The 15,042-nt window shown below is 41.8% G+C and overlaps 1 protein-coding gene across 4 annotated transcripts in view; it reads right to left on the bottom strand.

Moving 5' to 3' along the window:
• The window catches only part of OCRL (OCRL inositol polyphosphate-5-phosphatase), a 62,908-nt gene extending 49,784 nt beyond the window's left edge, over window positions 1-13,124 (bottom strand). For 2 of the 4 annotated variants that reach the window (XM_032330524.1, XM_032330525.1), the window contains exons 1-2: window positions 3,376-3,612; window positions 3,045-3,124 (exon numbers count right to left, since the gene is read on the bottom strand). In XM_032330524.1, coding sequence (XP_032186415.1) covers window positions 3,045-3,124; window positions 3,376-3,414 — 119 coding nt within the window. In that variant the 5' untranslated portion in view covers window positions 3,415-3,612. Of the gene's footprint in view, window positions 1-3,044; window positions 3,125-3,375; window positions 3,709-13,054 lie in introns of those variants that run through there. The other 2 variants (XM_032330526.1, XM_032330527.1) reach the window with 2 other exon arrangements.
• Window positions 13,125-15,042: the final 1,918 nt, after the last annotated feature.

Below are 15,042 nucleotides of genomic sequence, written 5' to 3'. Positions count from 1 at the left end.
AAGTATAAAAAATTCTTCTTACGGGTGCCTGGGTGGCTCAGTGGGTTAAAGCCTCTGCCTTCGGCTCAGGTCATGATCCCAGGGTCCTGGGATCGAGCCCCACATCGGACTCTCAGCTCCGCGGGGAGCCTGTTTCCTCCTCTCTCTCTCTGCCTGCCTCTCTGCCTACCTGTGATCTCTGTCAAATAAATAAATAAAAATCTTTAAAAAAATTCTTCTTAAATGTAATCATTACTTTCAGAACAGGAAGATGAAAAGTAATAGGTATACGGCAAAAAGAATGGAAATTAGAATTTGGTAGTTGTCCAAACAGAAAAGTAACAGATTGTGAATATGAACTCGACATTACTAAGAAATACTTTGATTAGTTCAAGGAAGGTTAAAGATGAAACAACACATTGCATCATAATCCATTTTCCTTGAAAAAAAAAATGAATAGTGTTTGAGTCCCTATTTCAAAAAAAACCTCTTATTTTTATTATAATTTTACTCTCTCCACTAAATTTCTCCAATGGTTGACAGCAGGAACCACAGAACTAAAGGTTATAATAGGCTTCAAGTTCTAAGATAAAAAGCCCAAAAGTAAGAAAATTACTTGGAAGAATGCAAGTCAGAGAAGGTACCCATGAGACAAGAATCTGAGGATTATAGATTATATGACAGTATTAGGTACCAACAAACGATTCCAAAAGAAACTTCTCAAACAGCGTTAACTCTGAAATTCTACACAGGTTCACATCTCAGGTATGGTACTTCCTGTGAACAAGTGACTTAATCTCTCTGTGCCTCAGATTCTTTATCTAGAAATGGGGGATGATGATGAGACTAATTATAATTTCACAGTAAACCTCACATGATGGTTAAATGAACTAATTCATGGAAAGTACTTAGAAGAGTACCCAGCATATACCAAGCCATAAAGTCTTAGTTGTTGCTATACCCTTGTACCTTAAACAGAAATGGAACAGAAGACTTTGATTTCTTTGTGGAGAGGACACAAATAGTCAGGAGAGCTGCCACTCCATTTGTTTTTTGTTTTTTTAGATTTTACTTATTTATTTGTCAGAGAGAGAGAGAGAGAGAGCGCACAAAGCAGGGGGAGCAGCAGAGGCAGAGGGAGAAGCAGGCTTCCCGCTGAGCAAGGAGTTCAATATGGGACTCAATCCCAAGACCCTGGGATCATGACCTGAGCCAAAGGCAGACACTTAACCAACAGAGCCACCCAGGTGTCCCCCACTCCAAGTTTAAACGTTCTTCTAGTACAGGAGGCCAGATGAAACGAGGAATTATCTCAAAGCCAGCTGGTCACTTCAGTATTAGCTAACTAGAGCTCTAAACCTATCAAATCAAGGAACCACATCCTATCTGTGGCCATTTCAACAGTGTAGCTCTTTTATTTATCCTCCTAATTGTGTTTTTACAGAAGAGTAAACAGAAGTACAAAAAATTTACTGATTTACCCAAGGGTCACATCTTTTCACCCATTCTAGCCTTTGGAAGTGGCAGTGGTATTCCATTCTTCAATTCACTTTTTTTTTAAGATTTTTATTTATTTATTTGACAGAGAGAGATCACAAGTAGGCAGAGAGAGAGGAAGGGAAGCAGGCTCCCTGCTGAGCAGAGAGCCCGATGCGGGACTTGATCCCAGGACCCTGAGATCATGACCCGAGCCGAAGGCAGTGGCTTAACCCACTGAACCACCCAGGCGCCCTTCAATTCACTTTTCTATTGAATTTACTATGAAACTGGTCTTCCAGGGGCGCATCAGGCTCTCTGCTCAGCAGGGAGCCTGCTTCCCTCTCTCTCTCTCTCTGCCTGCCTCTCCGACTACTTGTGATTTCTCTCTGTCAAATAAATAAATAAAATCTTTAAAAAAAAAAAGAAACTGGTCTTCCAGGGTTTGCTGAAATCTGGGAAAGACAACATGAATTTACCACACCAACAGAGCTGACCAAACAGGATCTAGGGAAAAGCTACTTCATAAGCCCAACTAATGTCCAGTTAGAGTGGCACCAAGAGACTCAGAAAAGAGAAGGCTAGGTTAGTGGGAATATCCTCTGTGTAAATTATACAGCACCAGACACAGGTCTGAGCAATCTAAAAGCAGAGATTGAGAAAAACTGGTTTTAGGCCTAATTCAATGTTAGGAGAAGACAAGATTTGAGTGATCATTGATTTTTAAATTCTGATGTCAAGAAATCAATGAACAACCAAGGAAGGTGGCTTGGGCACACAGGGATAGGGCCCATGATATGTACTGGTCACCATGGATACTTTTAAGATGTGGCACTAGTGGAAAGGAGTGAGATCAGCAACTATAGTGACAGCTTATCAAAATAATCTTTTATTCAACAGTGTTTACTGAGCTTCTAAATGCAAGGCAGAATGGAAGGTTAACACACACTGACAAACTGCCAAATGTTTATATTTCTACACATTTCATTACTTTTTCTATCAGTCAAGTCAGTAAGTGAGGCAGTTACTGGTGTACACTAAACCATTACTGAATTTATGATTATGCCTTGAAGCAAGTGGAACAGGGGGTGGGCAGACTGGAGGAACCAGTTGAATGGGATTAAGAAAAGGCACTTCTGTAAGGCTAACATGCCTTTCCATAACACTTTTACTTTTTGCAAACTATTTCAGCATTTATTATTCTTCCAGTTACAACTTCAAAGTCCATAAGGTAAAGGCAGTTAATGTTTTTATTTAACTGTTGAGGACACCAAAGCCCAGAAAACATTATTGACTTGCCCAAGGTTACACAACACATGTCAGTTGCAGAGGCAGGAACTAAAAACCCAGGCTTCCTGCTTCAGCGCCCGCCTGTTGAGTCCTTCCACTGAACCACACTGCTAGGAGCGATCTGGCGGCTTGGAAGTTGGGGACAAAACCCCATGCCTACAGTACTTGCACTTCACACCTGGGCCTGAACCTGTTGCCCACGCAGCCTCAGCGGGAGGAGAGTGGGTGGCTTGTCGCGGTTTGGGGTTAGGAGGTAATGGCAGGCTCCCCTTCTCCGTGGGAATCAGGTGGTTACTTACTCATATTGCCCGTTCCTCCGGGCTAGCGTCAGGGCGCGGGGCTCCCGCAGAGTACCCTTCATCTCCATACCCTCGATAGTATGCAGGCAGTAGTCAAGGGTCTCCTCTAAATGCGCGGCCAGGCAGGGGTGGCGCGGTGCGGGTTAGAGGCTCCCATCCCTCCGCCCGTCCTCCCCACTGCCCAAGGCATCGCCTCCCGCGCCGGCCCCCTTCCCCCGGTCGGCTCGGCCCCGGCCCGACCGCACCCCAACCTCTCCACCGCATTCCGCAGTTCCTCCGACCCCCCACCCGCCCTGCCCGGCCTTCCCTCCCCCTTCCCTCAAGCGGATACAGCAAGGGGCTGGGCTCCAATCGGGAGCCGCGGCTCCATCCCGGCGGCCTCCAGGCTCAGTGGGGCTGCGGACTGCGGGCGGATCAGACGACACTGCCTCCCGCGTCCTCACCCACAGTCCTCGGCTGCGCGTCGTTTGAGGAACAGCACTGCGCAGGGAACAGGGAACCCGGAGCCGGGAGCCGGAACCCGGGAGACGGGAGACGAGAGCCGGGAACCGGGAGCCGGGAACCGGGAACCGGGAACCGGGAACCGGGAACCGGGAGCCAGGAGCAGGGAGCCGAGCCGAGAGCCGAGAGCCTGACCCGAGAGAGAGCGGCGTCTCGCGCCCCCGCCAGTTTTCCAGGCCGCCGCAGATTTCGCCCCCTGCGGCCAACCAGCGGAACTGCAGCAAGAGACCCGACGGACCGGGGGCGTCTCTACCACGTCCAGGGAGGACTGCGTTTTAAATGATGCCGGTGACACAAGAATTGTTCTGTGGGCATCAAAGGTTGCCATAGAAACAAAGCACCGCTATACCTATGAGAGAACGCAAGTGTGATGGACCGATAGGACCTACATCATTCAGTAAAAAAAAAAAATCGTTATTACAGTTATAACGCACTTGGTGGTTATCCTACCTCAAATGTTTTCCCATTCCCTCTCTTCCTTCCACCACCTAAATCTTTAGAAAGATCCCCAAAGCTCAGACCTTTATTCTTCCTTTGCGCCCCCTCCAGGTAATCTCTAAGCAGGCAAAGACCAAATACACTTCGTTGGTCCAGACCCCGTGCCAACATATCCCACTGGTTAACGCAATACTGGACCACAAAACTAATTCATCATTTTACACAGTCACTCAGGCTTGAAATTTCTAAGCCATGTGCTTTCCTCCTTACTCCTAATTTCTCTGTATCGAATTGTTCAACAAACAAACATTATTAATATTTTCTTTGGAATTACTTTCAGATTCCTTGTTTTCTCTCCACTTGCACCCCCATCATTTTACTGGTACCCCTTTGTGATCTCTCCTTTGACCGTTTTACTCTGTTGATAATCATAAGAACATTCTTCCCGGAATAATGTTTCACTTGCATTTTTTACTTGCTCAAGAATCTACAGGGGAGCCTAGGTGGCTCAGTCATTAAGCATCTGCCTTCAGATCAGGTCAAGATCCCTGGGGTCCTGAGATTCAATCCTGCATCAGGCTTCCTACTCAGCAGAAAGCCTGCTTCTTCCTCTCCCACTCCCTCTGCTTGTGTTCCCTCTCTCGCTGTGTCTGTCAAATGAATAAATACAAATCTTTAAAAAGAAAAAGACTCTATAGTGGAGTGGATAGCAAGACTGGTTTTAAAACTGTAGTAATTAAGAGCATGCGATGTAGAGCTGGTCAGACCCATAGAACAGAATTCAGAGCCCCAAACAGATCCACACACAAATATGGAAAGTTGATATGCAACGTATTGTGGCATTTCGAATCAGTGGAAAAAGAATGGATTATTCACTAAATGGTTCTGGCACTCTTGATCATCCATATAGAAAATTATCAAACTAGATCCCTACCTCATACCATAGAGGAGAAATTCAATTCCAAGTGGATTCAAGATCCAAATGTGAAAAAGCAAAACTTCACAACTTTCAGAAGAAAATAGGAGGATATCTTTATGAGCTTCGAATAAGGAATAAGAATGACTACGTAAGATACCAAACAGCACAAACAATAAAGGACTTGATAGATGCATTTAACTACATTAACTTTCAAAATGCCTGTACTTCAAGACAACATAAACAAGTTAAAAGACAAGCCAAAGACTGGGAGAAGATATTTTTGATACACTTAACTGACAAAGGACAAAATATGAGGCTCTATATTTCTACCTGTCATCACCTTACAGAATTGTCTCCCACCACTCTTTGCAACTCACTCTGCCCAATCACACTGCTCCTTGTTATTCCTAGAACACTTTCTAGGCACACCCCTGCTCCAGGGCCTTTGCACTTGCTGTTTACCTGCACTTTCACCTCCGTCGGGTCTTTGCTCAAATGTTGCTTTCTCAGTAAGGAATTCCTAGACAACTTTATTTAAAATTGCCATTCAACAATCTTCTTAACCACTTTCACAAAAACATGCCTCTTCATTCATCCTCCATGTTCATTTTTTCCCATAAAATGTATCACTATCTGGGCGCCTGGGTGGCTCAGTGGGTTAAAGCCTCTGCCTTCGGTTCGGGTCATGATCTCAGGGTCCTGGGATCGAGCCCCGCATCGGGCTCTCTGCCCAGCGGGGAGTCTGCTTCCCTCTCTCTCTGCCTGCCTCTCTGCCTACTTGTGATCTCTCTGTCAAATAAATAAATAATAAAATCTTAAAAAAATGTATCACTATCCATTATTTTATCTATTTTATTTATTGGTGTTGTCTATTATTTACCTTCCTTCCCCCACAAGAATGTAAGTTCCATGAGGGCAGAAATTTTGTCTGTTTAGTTCATAGCTACAATCCCAGAACATATAACCATTCTTGGAACAAAGTATATACTAGAGAAATTTTGATTAAATTAATGAATGAATTAGTGTTCAGAATGTATAAGACTCCTATAAATCAGTGAGAAAAAGAAAGAAAATTGATAAAATACATGAATAAGCAATTCATATTCAAAGAAACCCAAATAGCCAAAAAAGACATGAAAGGACGGGGGTGCCTGGCTGGCTCAGTCAGAAGAGCAGGTTGACTCTTGATCTCAGGGTCATGAGTTTAAACCCCATGAGCCCCATGGTGGGTGTAGAGTTTACTTAAATAAAAATTTCTTAAAAAGACATTAAAGGATGTTTCGCTTCATTACTATTCAGAGAAATTGAAAACTAAAACAATGAGGTAGTTTTTCACAACATTGGTATGGCAAACTTTAAAAATTCAGATATCACCAAGTGTTGTTGAGGATATAGAACAGATGAAACTCTCTGATCCATTGCTAGAAGAAGTTGGTAGAACTCCTTAAGTTCTACCATAAGCTGGTAGAACTGCTGGAAGAGAAATTTGACATGGCCTAATAAAGTTGAATATGTAATACAATTCAACCCAGAAATTCAATTTCCAGGTATAGACTCGGGCAAAACTCTAATCTTTATGCACAAGAAGACATGAAAAAGAATGCTCATTGAAGGGGTGCCTGCGTGGTTCAGTCGGTTGGGCAAAGGCTCTTGGTTTCAGCTATATCCTGATCGCAGGCTCAGGATCTCAGGGTCATATATGGGATCAAGCCCCACATCAAGCTCCATGCTCAATGCAGAGTCTACTTGGGATTCTCTCCCTCTCTCCCTCCCCCCACCACTTGCAGGCATGTGTGCTCATGCACTCTCTCTCTCTCAAATAAATACATAAATAAAGTTTTTTTTTTAAAAAAGGTTTTATTCATCTATTTGACAGACAAAGATCACAAGTAGGCAGAGAGGCAGAGAGAGAGGAGAAAACAGGCTCCCCGCTGAGCAGAGAGCCTGATGTGGGGCTTAATCCCACAGCCCTGGGATCATGACCTGAGCCGAAGGCAGAGGCTTTAACCCACTGAGCCACCCAGGCGCCCCCATAAATAAAGTTTTTAAAGAGAATGCTCATTATAGCATTATATGTTCTCTCAAAAAAAAAGGGAAGCAAATTAAATGTCCATCAACAGGTGAATGGACAAATAAATCACCATGAATACAGTTAAATACTATTTTGAAATTCAAATAATCTGAACTATGTATTAACAGAATTAAATCTTAAAATATAATGTTGAGTAAAAAGAGCAGAACATGTGCAGTAGTCTACTGATATAAAGTCTGAAAATACTGGGGCACCTGGGTGGCTCAGTGGGTTAAGCTGCTGCCTTCGGCTCGGGTCATGATCTCAGGGTCCTGGGATCAAGTCCCACATCGGGCTCTCTGCTCAGCAGGGAGCCTGCTTCCTTCTCTCTCTGCCTGCCCCTCTGTCTACTTGTGATCTCTCTCTGTCAAATAAATAAATAAAATCTTAAAAAAAAGAATATTTAGAAAATATTATCTGCTGCTTATGGTTACATAGATATAATAGTAATAGTATATAAAACATGATAGGGCATAATCATCACCAAATTCAAGTGGATTGAGACTGGGGAGAGGCGTACAGGGAATATCAACTATATCTATAATACTTACTTCTTTAAACCCATTCTGAAAGTTAATGTTGCAAGATTCAATAGAACCGGGTAGAAGGTACATAAATTGGTTATATTATATTATGCACATTCCTGTTTTTGAAATTGTTAGCAATCAATGAAAATGAAAAACAAAGAAATAATATGTAGGGGAAGGTTAGCAGTGTCAAATGCTGCATGGAAAAATGAGGATGGAGAGACTTTTTAGATGTGTCAAGGAAGTCACTGGAGACCACCACGTAAGTGGCTTCAGTAAGTAGTGAAGATGGGAACAAGACGATTGGGAATTGAGAAGGGACTATATTGTGAGGAATGGAAACAAGATTCCGTGTACTGAAGAGGCTTGAAAATAAAAAGGAGTGAAATACAATTTTAATTCAATTAATTAGAAGAGTCAGAAATTCTTTTATTTTTTTAAAGATTTTATTTATTTATCACAAGTGGGCAGAGATGCAGGCAGAGAGAGAGAGAGAGAGAGAGAGAGCCCGACGACGCGGGGCTCAATTCCAGGACTGGGCTCGATCCCACGACCCTGGGATCATGACCTGAGCCGAAGGCAGAGGCTTTAACCTACTGAGCCACCCAGGCACCCCAGAGTCAGAAATTCTTGGCAAAACCTGAAGCCATTTTAAAGCAAAGGGGAAGGGGCTAGGAAAGAGGGATACATTTAAGATATTAGAAAATGGAAACAGAAAATTTCTAAGAAAATTCCTCCAAGGGCACCTGGGTGGCTCAGACAGTTAAGCATCTGCCTTCAGCTCAGGTCATGATCTCTCCGTCCTGGGATCCAGTCTTGCTTCCCGCTCCCTGCACAGTGGGGAGCCTGCTTCTCCCTCTCCCTCAGCTCCGCCCTCATATCATGCTCAATCTCTCTCTCTCTCTCTCAAAGAAATAAATAAAATCTTAAAAAAAAAAAGAAAATTTTCCTGGTGATTGGGAAAGACGAGAATCCAAGGTACAGATGGAGGAATCAACTTTAGGGAAGAAGAGAGATATTTCTTCCTCCAAACCTACAGTATCCTCAGCATCTACAACAGTGCCCGATACATAGTGGGGTACTCAAATATTTGTTGTAAAGAATAAGAGGTTGTGAAAAAACCGGAAATATATTGAGATGAGGACACTAAAAACTGCGGTCCCTGACAGGGGAGATGACTTTCTCCAAAAAAAAGTAGTAAGTGAGTGTTATAATACTAATACCAGTAAAAATCCTGGTGGCTGATGTTCAATAGTTTTGTGACAGACACATTCTGCATAGATTTACATACACACTTTCATTTAATCCTCACTAAATCCTTATAAAATACTAATATTACTGTTTCCATTTTAAAGGTGAGAAAGCTGAGACTTGGAGAAGTTTAGTAACTTGCCCATTAACTAGTAAATGTCAAATTTAACATTCAAACTTAATGTTTGTCTGACTCCAAAGTCAGAACTTTTTTTTTATAGTTTGCATTTTTTAAAAAGATTTCGTTTATTTATTTGACAGAGAGAAATCACAAGTAGACGGAGAGGCAGGCAGAGAGAGAGGGAAGCAGGCTCCCTGCTGAGCAGAGAGCCCGATGCGGGACTCGATCCCAGGACCCTGAGATGAAGGCAGCGGCTCAACCCACTGAGCCACCCAGGCGCCCCCAAAGTCAGAACTTTTTAACCAAACACAATATGCTGTTCATTCAGTATTAACAGTACTAACAATAAGTTTTCACTGAGAACCCTCTGTGTGTCAGGCTTTATGGTAACTGCTCTACCTGAATTATCACATTTAAGTTAATGAAACTGAAGTTGAGAGAGAGGGGTTGGGAACTTGAACAAGGTGGAGAAAAAGGGAACAGGCACCGTTGGAGAATGACAATGAATCCAGAAAAATTAAGGGGTTTTAGAGGAGCGCCTGGGTGGCTCAGTTGGTTAAGTGTCTGATTTTGGCTCAGGTTATGATCTTGGGGTCCTGAGATCAAGCCCAAAGTTCAGCTACCCACCTAGTGGGGAGTCTGCTTTTTTTTCCCTCCCTGCTCCTTCCCCAGTCATGCACGCATGCGCCGCTCTCTCTCTTTCGCTCTCTCTGTCTCTCAGATGAATAAATAAAATCTCTTTTTTTAAAATAAGGGGTTTTAGAGCAACAGAGCAAGCCCAGTTGGAGGCACCTGAATTTCCGTGGTTGTCCAAATCAGCAAAGGTCTGTAATTTTCTTTGTCAATACTTGGCAGATCAAAAGCAAGAGTAGAAAAAATATACTGAAAAGGTGTACTAAGCTTGAGAATTAGTATAGCAGGCAAAGCAGAAGTCATGAAGTGAGGGAGTCTGAAGTGGTAGTTGTGATATGTTGGAGTAGCTGATCCTGAAGTCAAAATGAGGTAAAAATATATACCCCCTCAGCCTAGGGTCAGCAGACAGAAGGAAGGCAAGCTTGACCAATGTAATCATGCCTAGGTCTGACCCAGCAGCAAATTATTGTATATTTGAAGTCTCACTTCAGGGACTATGCTTACTTAAGAGCTTATGTAGGTGTTAAATAATTTTTGTAAGTTGGCTAAAATCATTATTTTATCCACAACCACCTTCTGACTTAGCTACAGTTGTTAATGGTACCACTGTTTAACTTGTCACCCCAGTTTAAAGCTTCAGGTTTATTGATGAACTTGCTCACCTTCATCTACAGTACCTACTAACTCAAGTTTTCTCAATTCTATAGTAAATTCCTTAATGTATACCTCTGATTGTTCTCACCTATCATCATCAGATGACCATTTGCCTAACTAAAGGTCTTATACCCTATACTTGTATTTACATACAAGAAACATGCAGTGCAAAGAGTTGAATGGTCATTTAATAAAATTCAAATAAACGAAATTCTAGCTTCAAGAAAACACGAGTCTCACCACCTTCACCACCACCACCACAAATACACAACACACACACACACACACGTCAGTGTGCAGTGCTTATTTTTTTATTAGACAACTATAACTAAGAGCTTAGAACTTAAAGGCTTTTTAGAGACAAATTAAAAAGTGAGATCTTAAGGAGAGTATAAAATACTAAAAGAAAATGGGAAAACTCAAAAATAATCATTTAATTAAAGGCTACAAAACATAACATATCAAGTTCATTAATTATTCAATTTTCTATTTATTAAAAAATTCAGTCTTTGAAAACAACTTTTAGGTTGGATCTTCTCACTTCCCAAGAATGTCCAAATATGCATAATGATTATGGAGAAATCACAGCCATCATAAATTAAATTAGTTATGCACAGACAAATAATTTCAAGAACAAAATTACAAAAGCCCTTTCAAAAATTTATAACAAAAATATAAATATTTAATGCAGAATGTGGATGCATTTTAATATGTTTAATATGAGGCTGGCTGAAGCCTTCACAAGTGAGAAAGCTTAGGGCCTGTGAAGGCAGAAACAGGCCTGCCTAACACAGATGAGGCCCGGGAAGATTTCGCATCGGTGAGTCAGCAGCCAGAGGCTGAAAGGCAGGCTGGGCAGAGGTATAAATGACTCACAGATTTTTAAGTCACCACTAGTTGAAAAGACTCACTTTTCATATACACAAATCCAATACAGATACTGCTTTCCATAAAAAGCAGCATAAAGAAGAGTTCTTTTTTTTTTTACATATTTCCATTTATACTTTTTGTTCCTTATAGAATTTGGTACTTGCTACTTAATTCCTATCCTAGGTGGTTTCTTCATTTCCTTTGACTTCCACCTCTATTTCATTCTCTACGGTTAGACTCTCTTTTCTGCTTCAAGAATCCCATAGTCAGCTCTGGCATTGCGCACCCAGTCCTACTTTCCTTCTCCCCTCAGAAATTGGAGATGCTGAACCGAAAGAATATGGAGTTAGCCTGGCATTTAAGGCTCCAAGGATTCTGCCCTGAACATATCTTTCCAGTTACTTCCCAAGATCACTGTTTACAAGCCTTATTTTCTACCCAGCATTTTCCTTAAGAACTGAACACATGCAGCAGTTAGTAGCAATCAGACGGATATGCTTGTGATTCAGGTATTCCACTGATCATTCAGCTGAATACTGCTAACATGTTATCTTGGTCTTGGCCTTTATGGAGTGTTCAATTTTTTTAATGGTCATAAGCTGTTAAATATATATCCATAAAAAATCAAAGAGATGCTGATGTTGAAATACAGACCATAAAAATGATAAAAATTCTACAAGTTCTCAAGGTGATACCCATCAGACCCATAAGCTGCATTTATCTGATCAAAATTCTTACATGGCACGTAAAGATTTCTCTAGTACATACTTCAAAAACCCTAAAAGGGAAAGTAGAGTTATGGCTAAATTCAACTGAGTTTTTGTCTATTTGTGACATTTAATCTACACTGTGATAGATCTAGTGGGATGATCTATGAAGATTACCTAAGCTCCCTTCTATCCTCAATCCTGTGACCCTTCTCAAGGCAAGCAGTGGCACATGAGGCTGGTCCCTCATGTCCCACATGAGGCTGGCCTCCAACACAGTTGTCATGAAAGAAGGGCAGAACATATTCTTGCTTTGTAGGTTATTGAACCCATCCCTCTATCCTAGTAGATAAGAGCCTCAGAACTGAGAAGAAGAAGGCAAGTAGAAAAGGGAACTTAGAAGATAGGATCTTGGGACACCTGGGTGTCTCAGTGGGTTAAGCATCTGCCTTCAGCTCCAGTCATGATCCCAGGGTCCTCGGATTGAGTCCAGGTTGGACTCCTTGCTCAGTGGAGTCGGTTTCTCCCTCTACTCCTCCCTTACCTTGTGCTCTCTCTTTCTCTCTGACAAATAAATAAATAAAACCTTAAAAAAAACCCAGAAGATGGGATCTTGTGGTCATGATGAGGGGAAGCAGCATTGGGTAGCCATTAGGGACACAGTAGGGACTATGTCATTAGAGGCTTGCTGGGGACTTGCCCCCCCACTTAATGAATGGCAGTAGGGACAGAGGAGAGGGTGACTGTATAACCTAAGGAAGGCTGGCGCAGAATATATTAAGAACCCAAGAAGTAGACACCTCCTCCCCATCACTGCTATTTCAGTCTTGCAGAAACTCTACAGTTCCAAATCAACATGAGGGGCATGAAGAAGGAAAGAGATAACTCTGAAATCTGAGTTTAACATGAAATATCACACACACACACGCACACACACACACACACAAACCATTGAATTGACTGAGTTCATGTGGACAAGGCTAGATTATTCTCTGCTCTCAGGAAGAATGGTAACTTAGACGTAAGTCCAGATATAGGCCGTGTAAGCTCCAGAACCTTGTCTGTCTTGCTATGGCTACGCACCTAGCACCGCAGCTATTTGATAGGTATCTGTGGAACATATAATCATCCCTTGCAGAAAATAATGCACGATTTGGAATTTTCCTAAGAATGCTAAGCATCAAAACAAGTTGTGAAATACTGCTTTAAATATTTGACTATTTAATTTCTTGATCACATGCTACTACTTCCATCTTATTAATGATAACTTTCCCTGCAACTATACCTGCTGAAATCCTCTCTATTCTTCAATGCTCACCTCAGATGGTCCTCTGAAGCTTTTCTTCTCTCAGTCTTCAGCTGGAAAAGAATTCTCCCTCTCCTGAACAACCGTCTCTGTGTATCTCTTATAGAACCTCTCAAGGTCTACCTTGTATCATATTGTTACAGAACAAATAAGCACAGGATGAGCTCTGATCATTCTTATCTTCACTTCCCCGCCACCTCTGCAGCACTTTACAGTTATACTTTTTTAAGTAAATGTTTACAAAACATTTTTTTTACAATTTTCCATAGTATGCTTATTTCCCTTCTTTTTAAAAATTTTTAAAAAGATTTTTATTTTTTTTATTTGAGAGAGAGGGTGAGACAGAGAGCACAAGCTAGGGGAGAGGCAGAGGGAGAGAGAGAGAAGCAGGTCCCCCACTGAGTAGGGAGCCCGATGTGGGGCTCAATCCCAGGACTCCGGGATCATGACTTGAGCCAAAGGCAGACACTTAATGACTGAGCCACCCAGGTGCCCCTATTTTTCCTTCTTTTAATGAACATAAAATATATATGTACAGTTTAACAAATGATTATAAAGTGAGTGCCCACGTAACTTCTATCCAGGTCAAGAAATCAAACACCGTTCCGGAGCGTGGCTGGCTCAGTTGATAGAGCATGTGGCTCTTGACCTCGGGGTCATGAGTTTGAGTCCCATGTTGGGTGTAGAGATTATTTAAAAATAAAACCTTAAATAAGAAAAAAGAAAAGAAAGCAAACGTTGTTAGCAGTTTGGAAGACACCCCCAAACCAGACGCCTTTCTCTCGACCACCTCTTCTTCATCCACCCAGAACTAAACCAGGGCTGGTACTGAGCTCGCATACTCTGATGAGGTATAAAAGCTTCTGTCTATTTGGATTAGCCAAGGTTTGTGTCATAACAGCTGTTAAAATTTTTGAAGATCATTCCTGTACATAACCACTATCTTGACTTCTGTGTTACCCATTTTGTTGCTTTTCTTTATAGTTTTGCCAATTACAGATGCAGCCATAAATGCCTTTGCCTATTTTTCAACTTTCTATGAATGACCTCATACAGTATTCACTCTTTTGTATCTTGCTCATTTCACTCAATATTATGTCACTCATGTAGCTGTATATAACTGTCATTTTCTTTGATGCATAATATTTCATTGTATGAATACATCACAATTCATTCATTCTCCTGTTGATGGACATTGAAATGGTTTCAAGCATTTGGCTATTATAAATAAAACCTACTATGGCCACTCTTGTATATGGGTTTTGGTGCACATATGATTATTTTCTAGGATATATTATCCTGGTGGAATTACTAGGTCAAGGTGTTGCAATTTGGGCTCTCCAGAAACAAAAGCTGAGATGGAGTATTGAGTGCAAGATGTTTATTAGGGACTAACACTTGTGGAAGAAAGGTGAAGGAAGCAGGATTGAGCAGAGGAAGAAGATGAACTGAGATACAAGTCTGACAAAGCTTGAGCTGACTTGGTGTGGAACTTGGGAATAAGTAGTGCCCATCTGTGTGTTCTGCTTCAAACCTCACTCAGTTACTCTCTTGCCTTACTCATTCACCTTAGGAAGAGCATGACTTTGAGTAAGGCATCTCTCTGCGGCTAAGGCCGACCCTCAAGGAGCTGGCAGCTGGAGGCTATCTGTTGATGCATTCGCCATACCTGTGCAGAATGTCCTTCCTTGAAGGGGAATCGGAGTGGCTTCTCTGTTTCTCTACCACAATCCATCATAGGGTACATACGTGTTCAGTTCTAGGTAATGATACCAAACTGGTTTCCAAAGTGGTTGTACAACTTACACTCTCAGCTGCACTATATGAGAGTTCCTATTGTTTCTCATCCTTGTCAACTCTTGGTGTGGTTAATCTTGAAAACATTTTAGCCATTCTAGTGAATGTGTACCAGTATCTCATTGTGGCTTCAATTTGCATTTCCTTGAGGACTACTGAGGTTAAAATCTTCTCATACATTTATTGCTTTGTTATGTCTCTTT

Source organism: Mustela erminea, chromosome X, assembly GCF_009829155.1.
Source record: "Mustela erminea isolate mMusErm1 chromosome X, mMusErm1.Pri, whole genome shotgun sequence".
Classification (NCBI taxonomy): Eukaryota; Metazoa; Chordata; class Mammalia; order Carnivora; family Mustelidae; genus Mustela; species Mustela erminea.
This window is presented reverse-complemented; position numbering and strand designations above follow the sequence as displayed.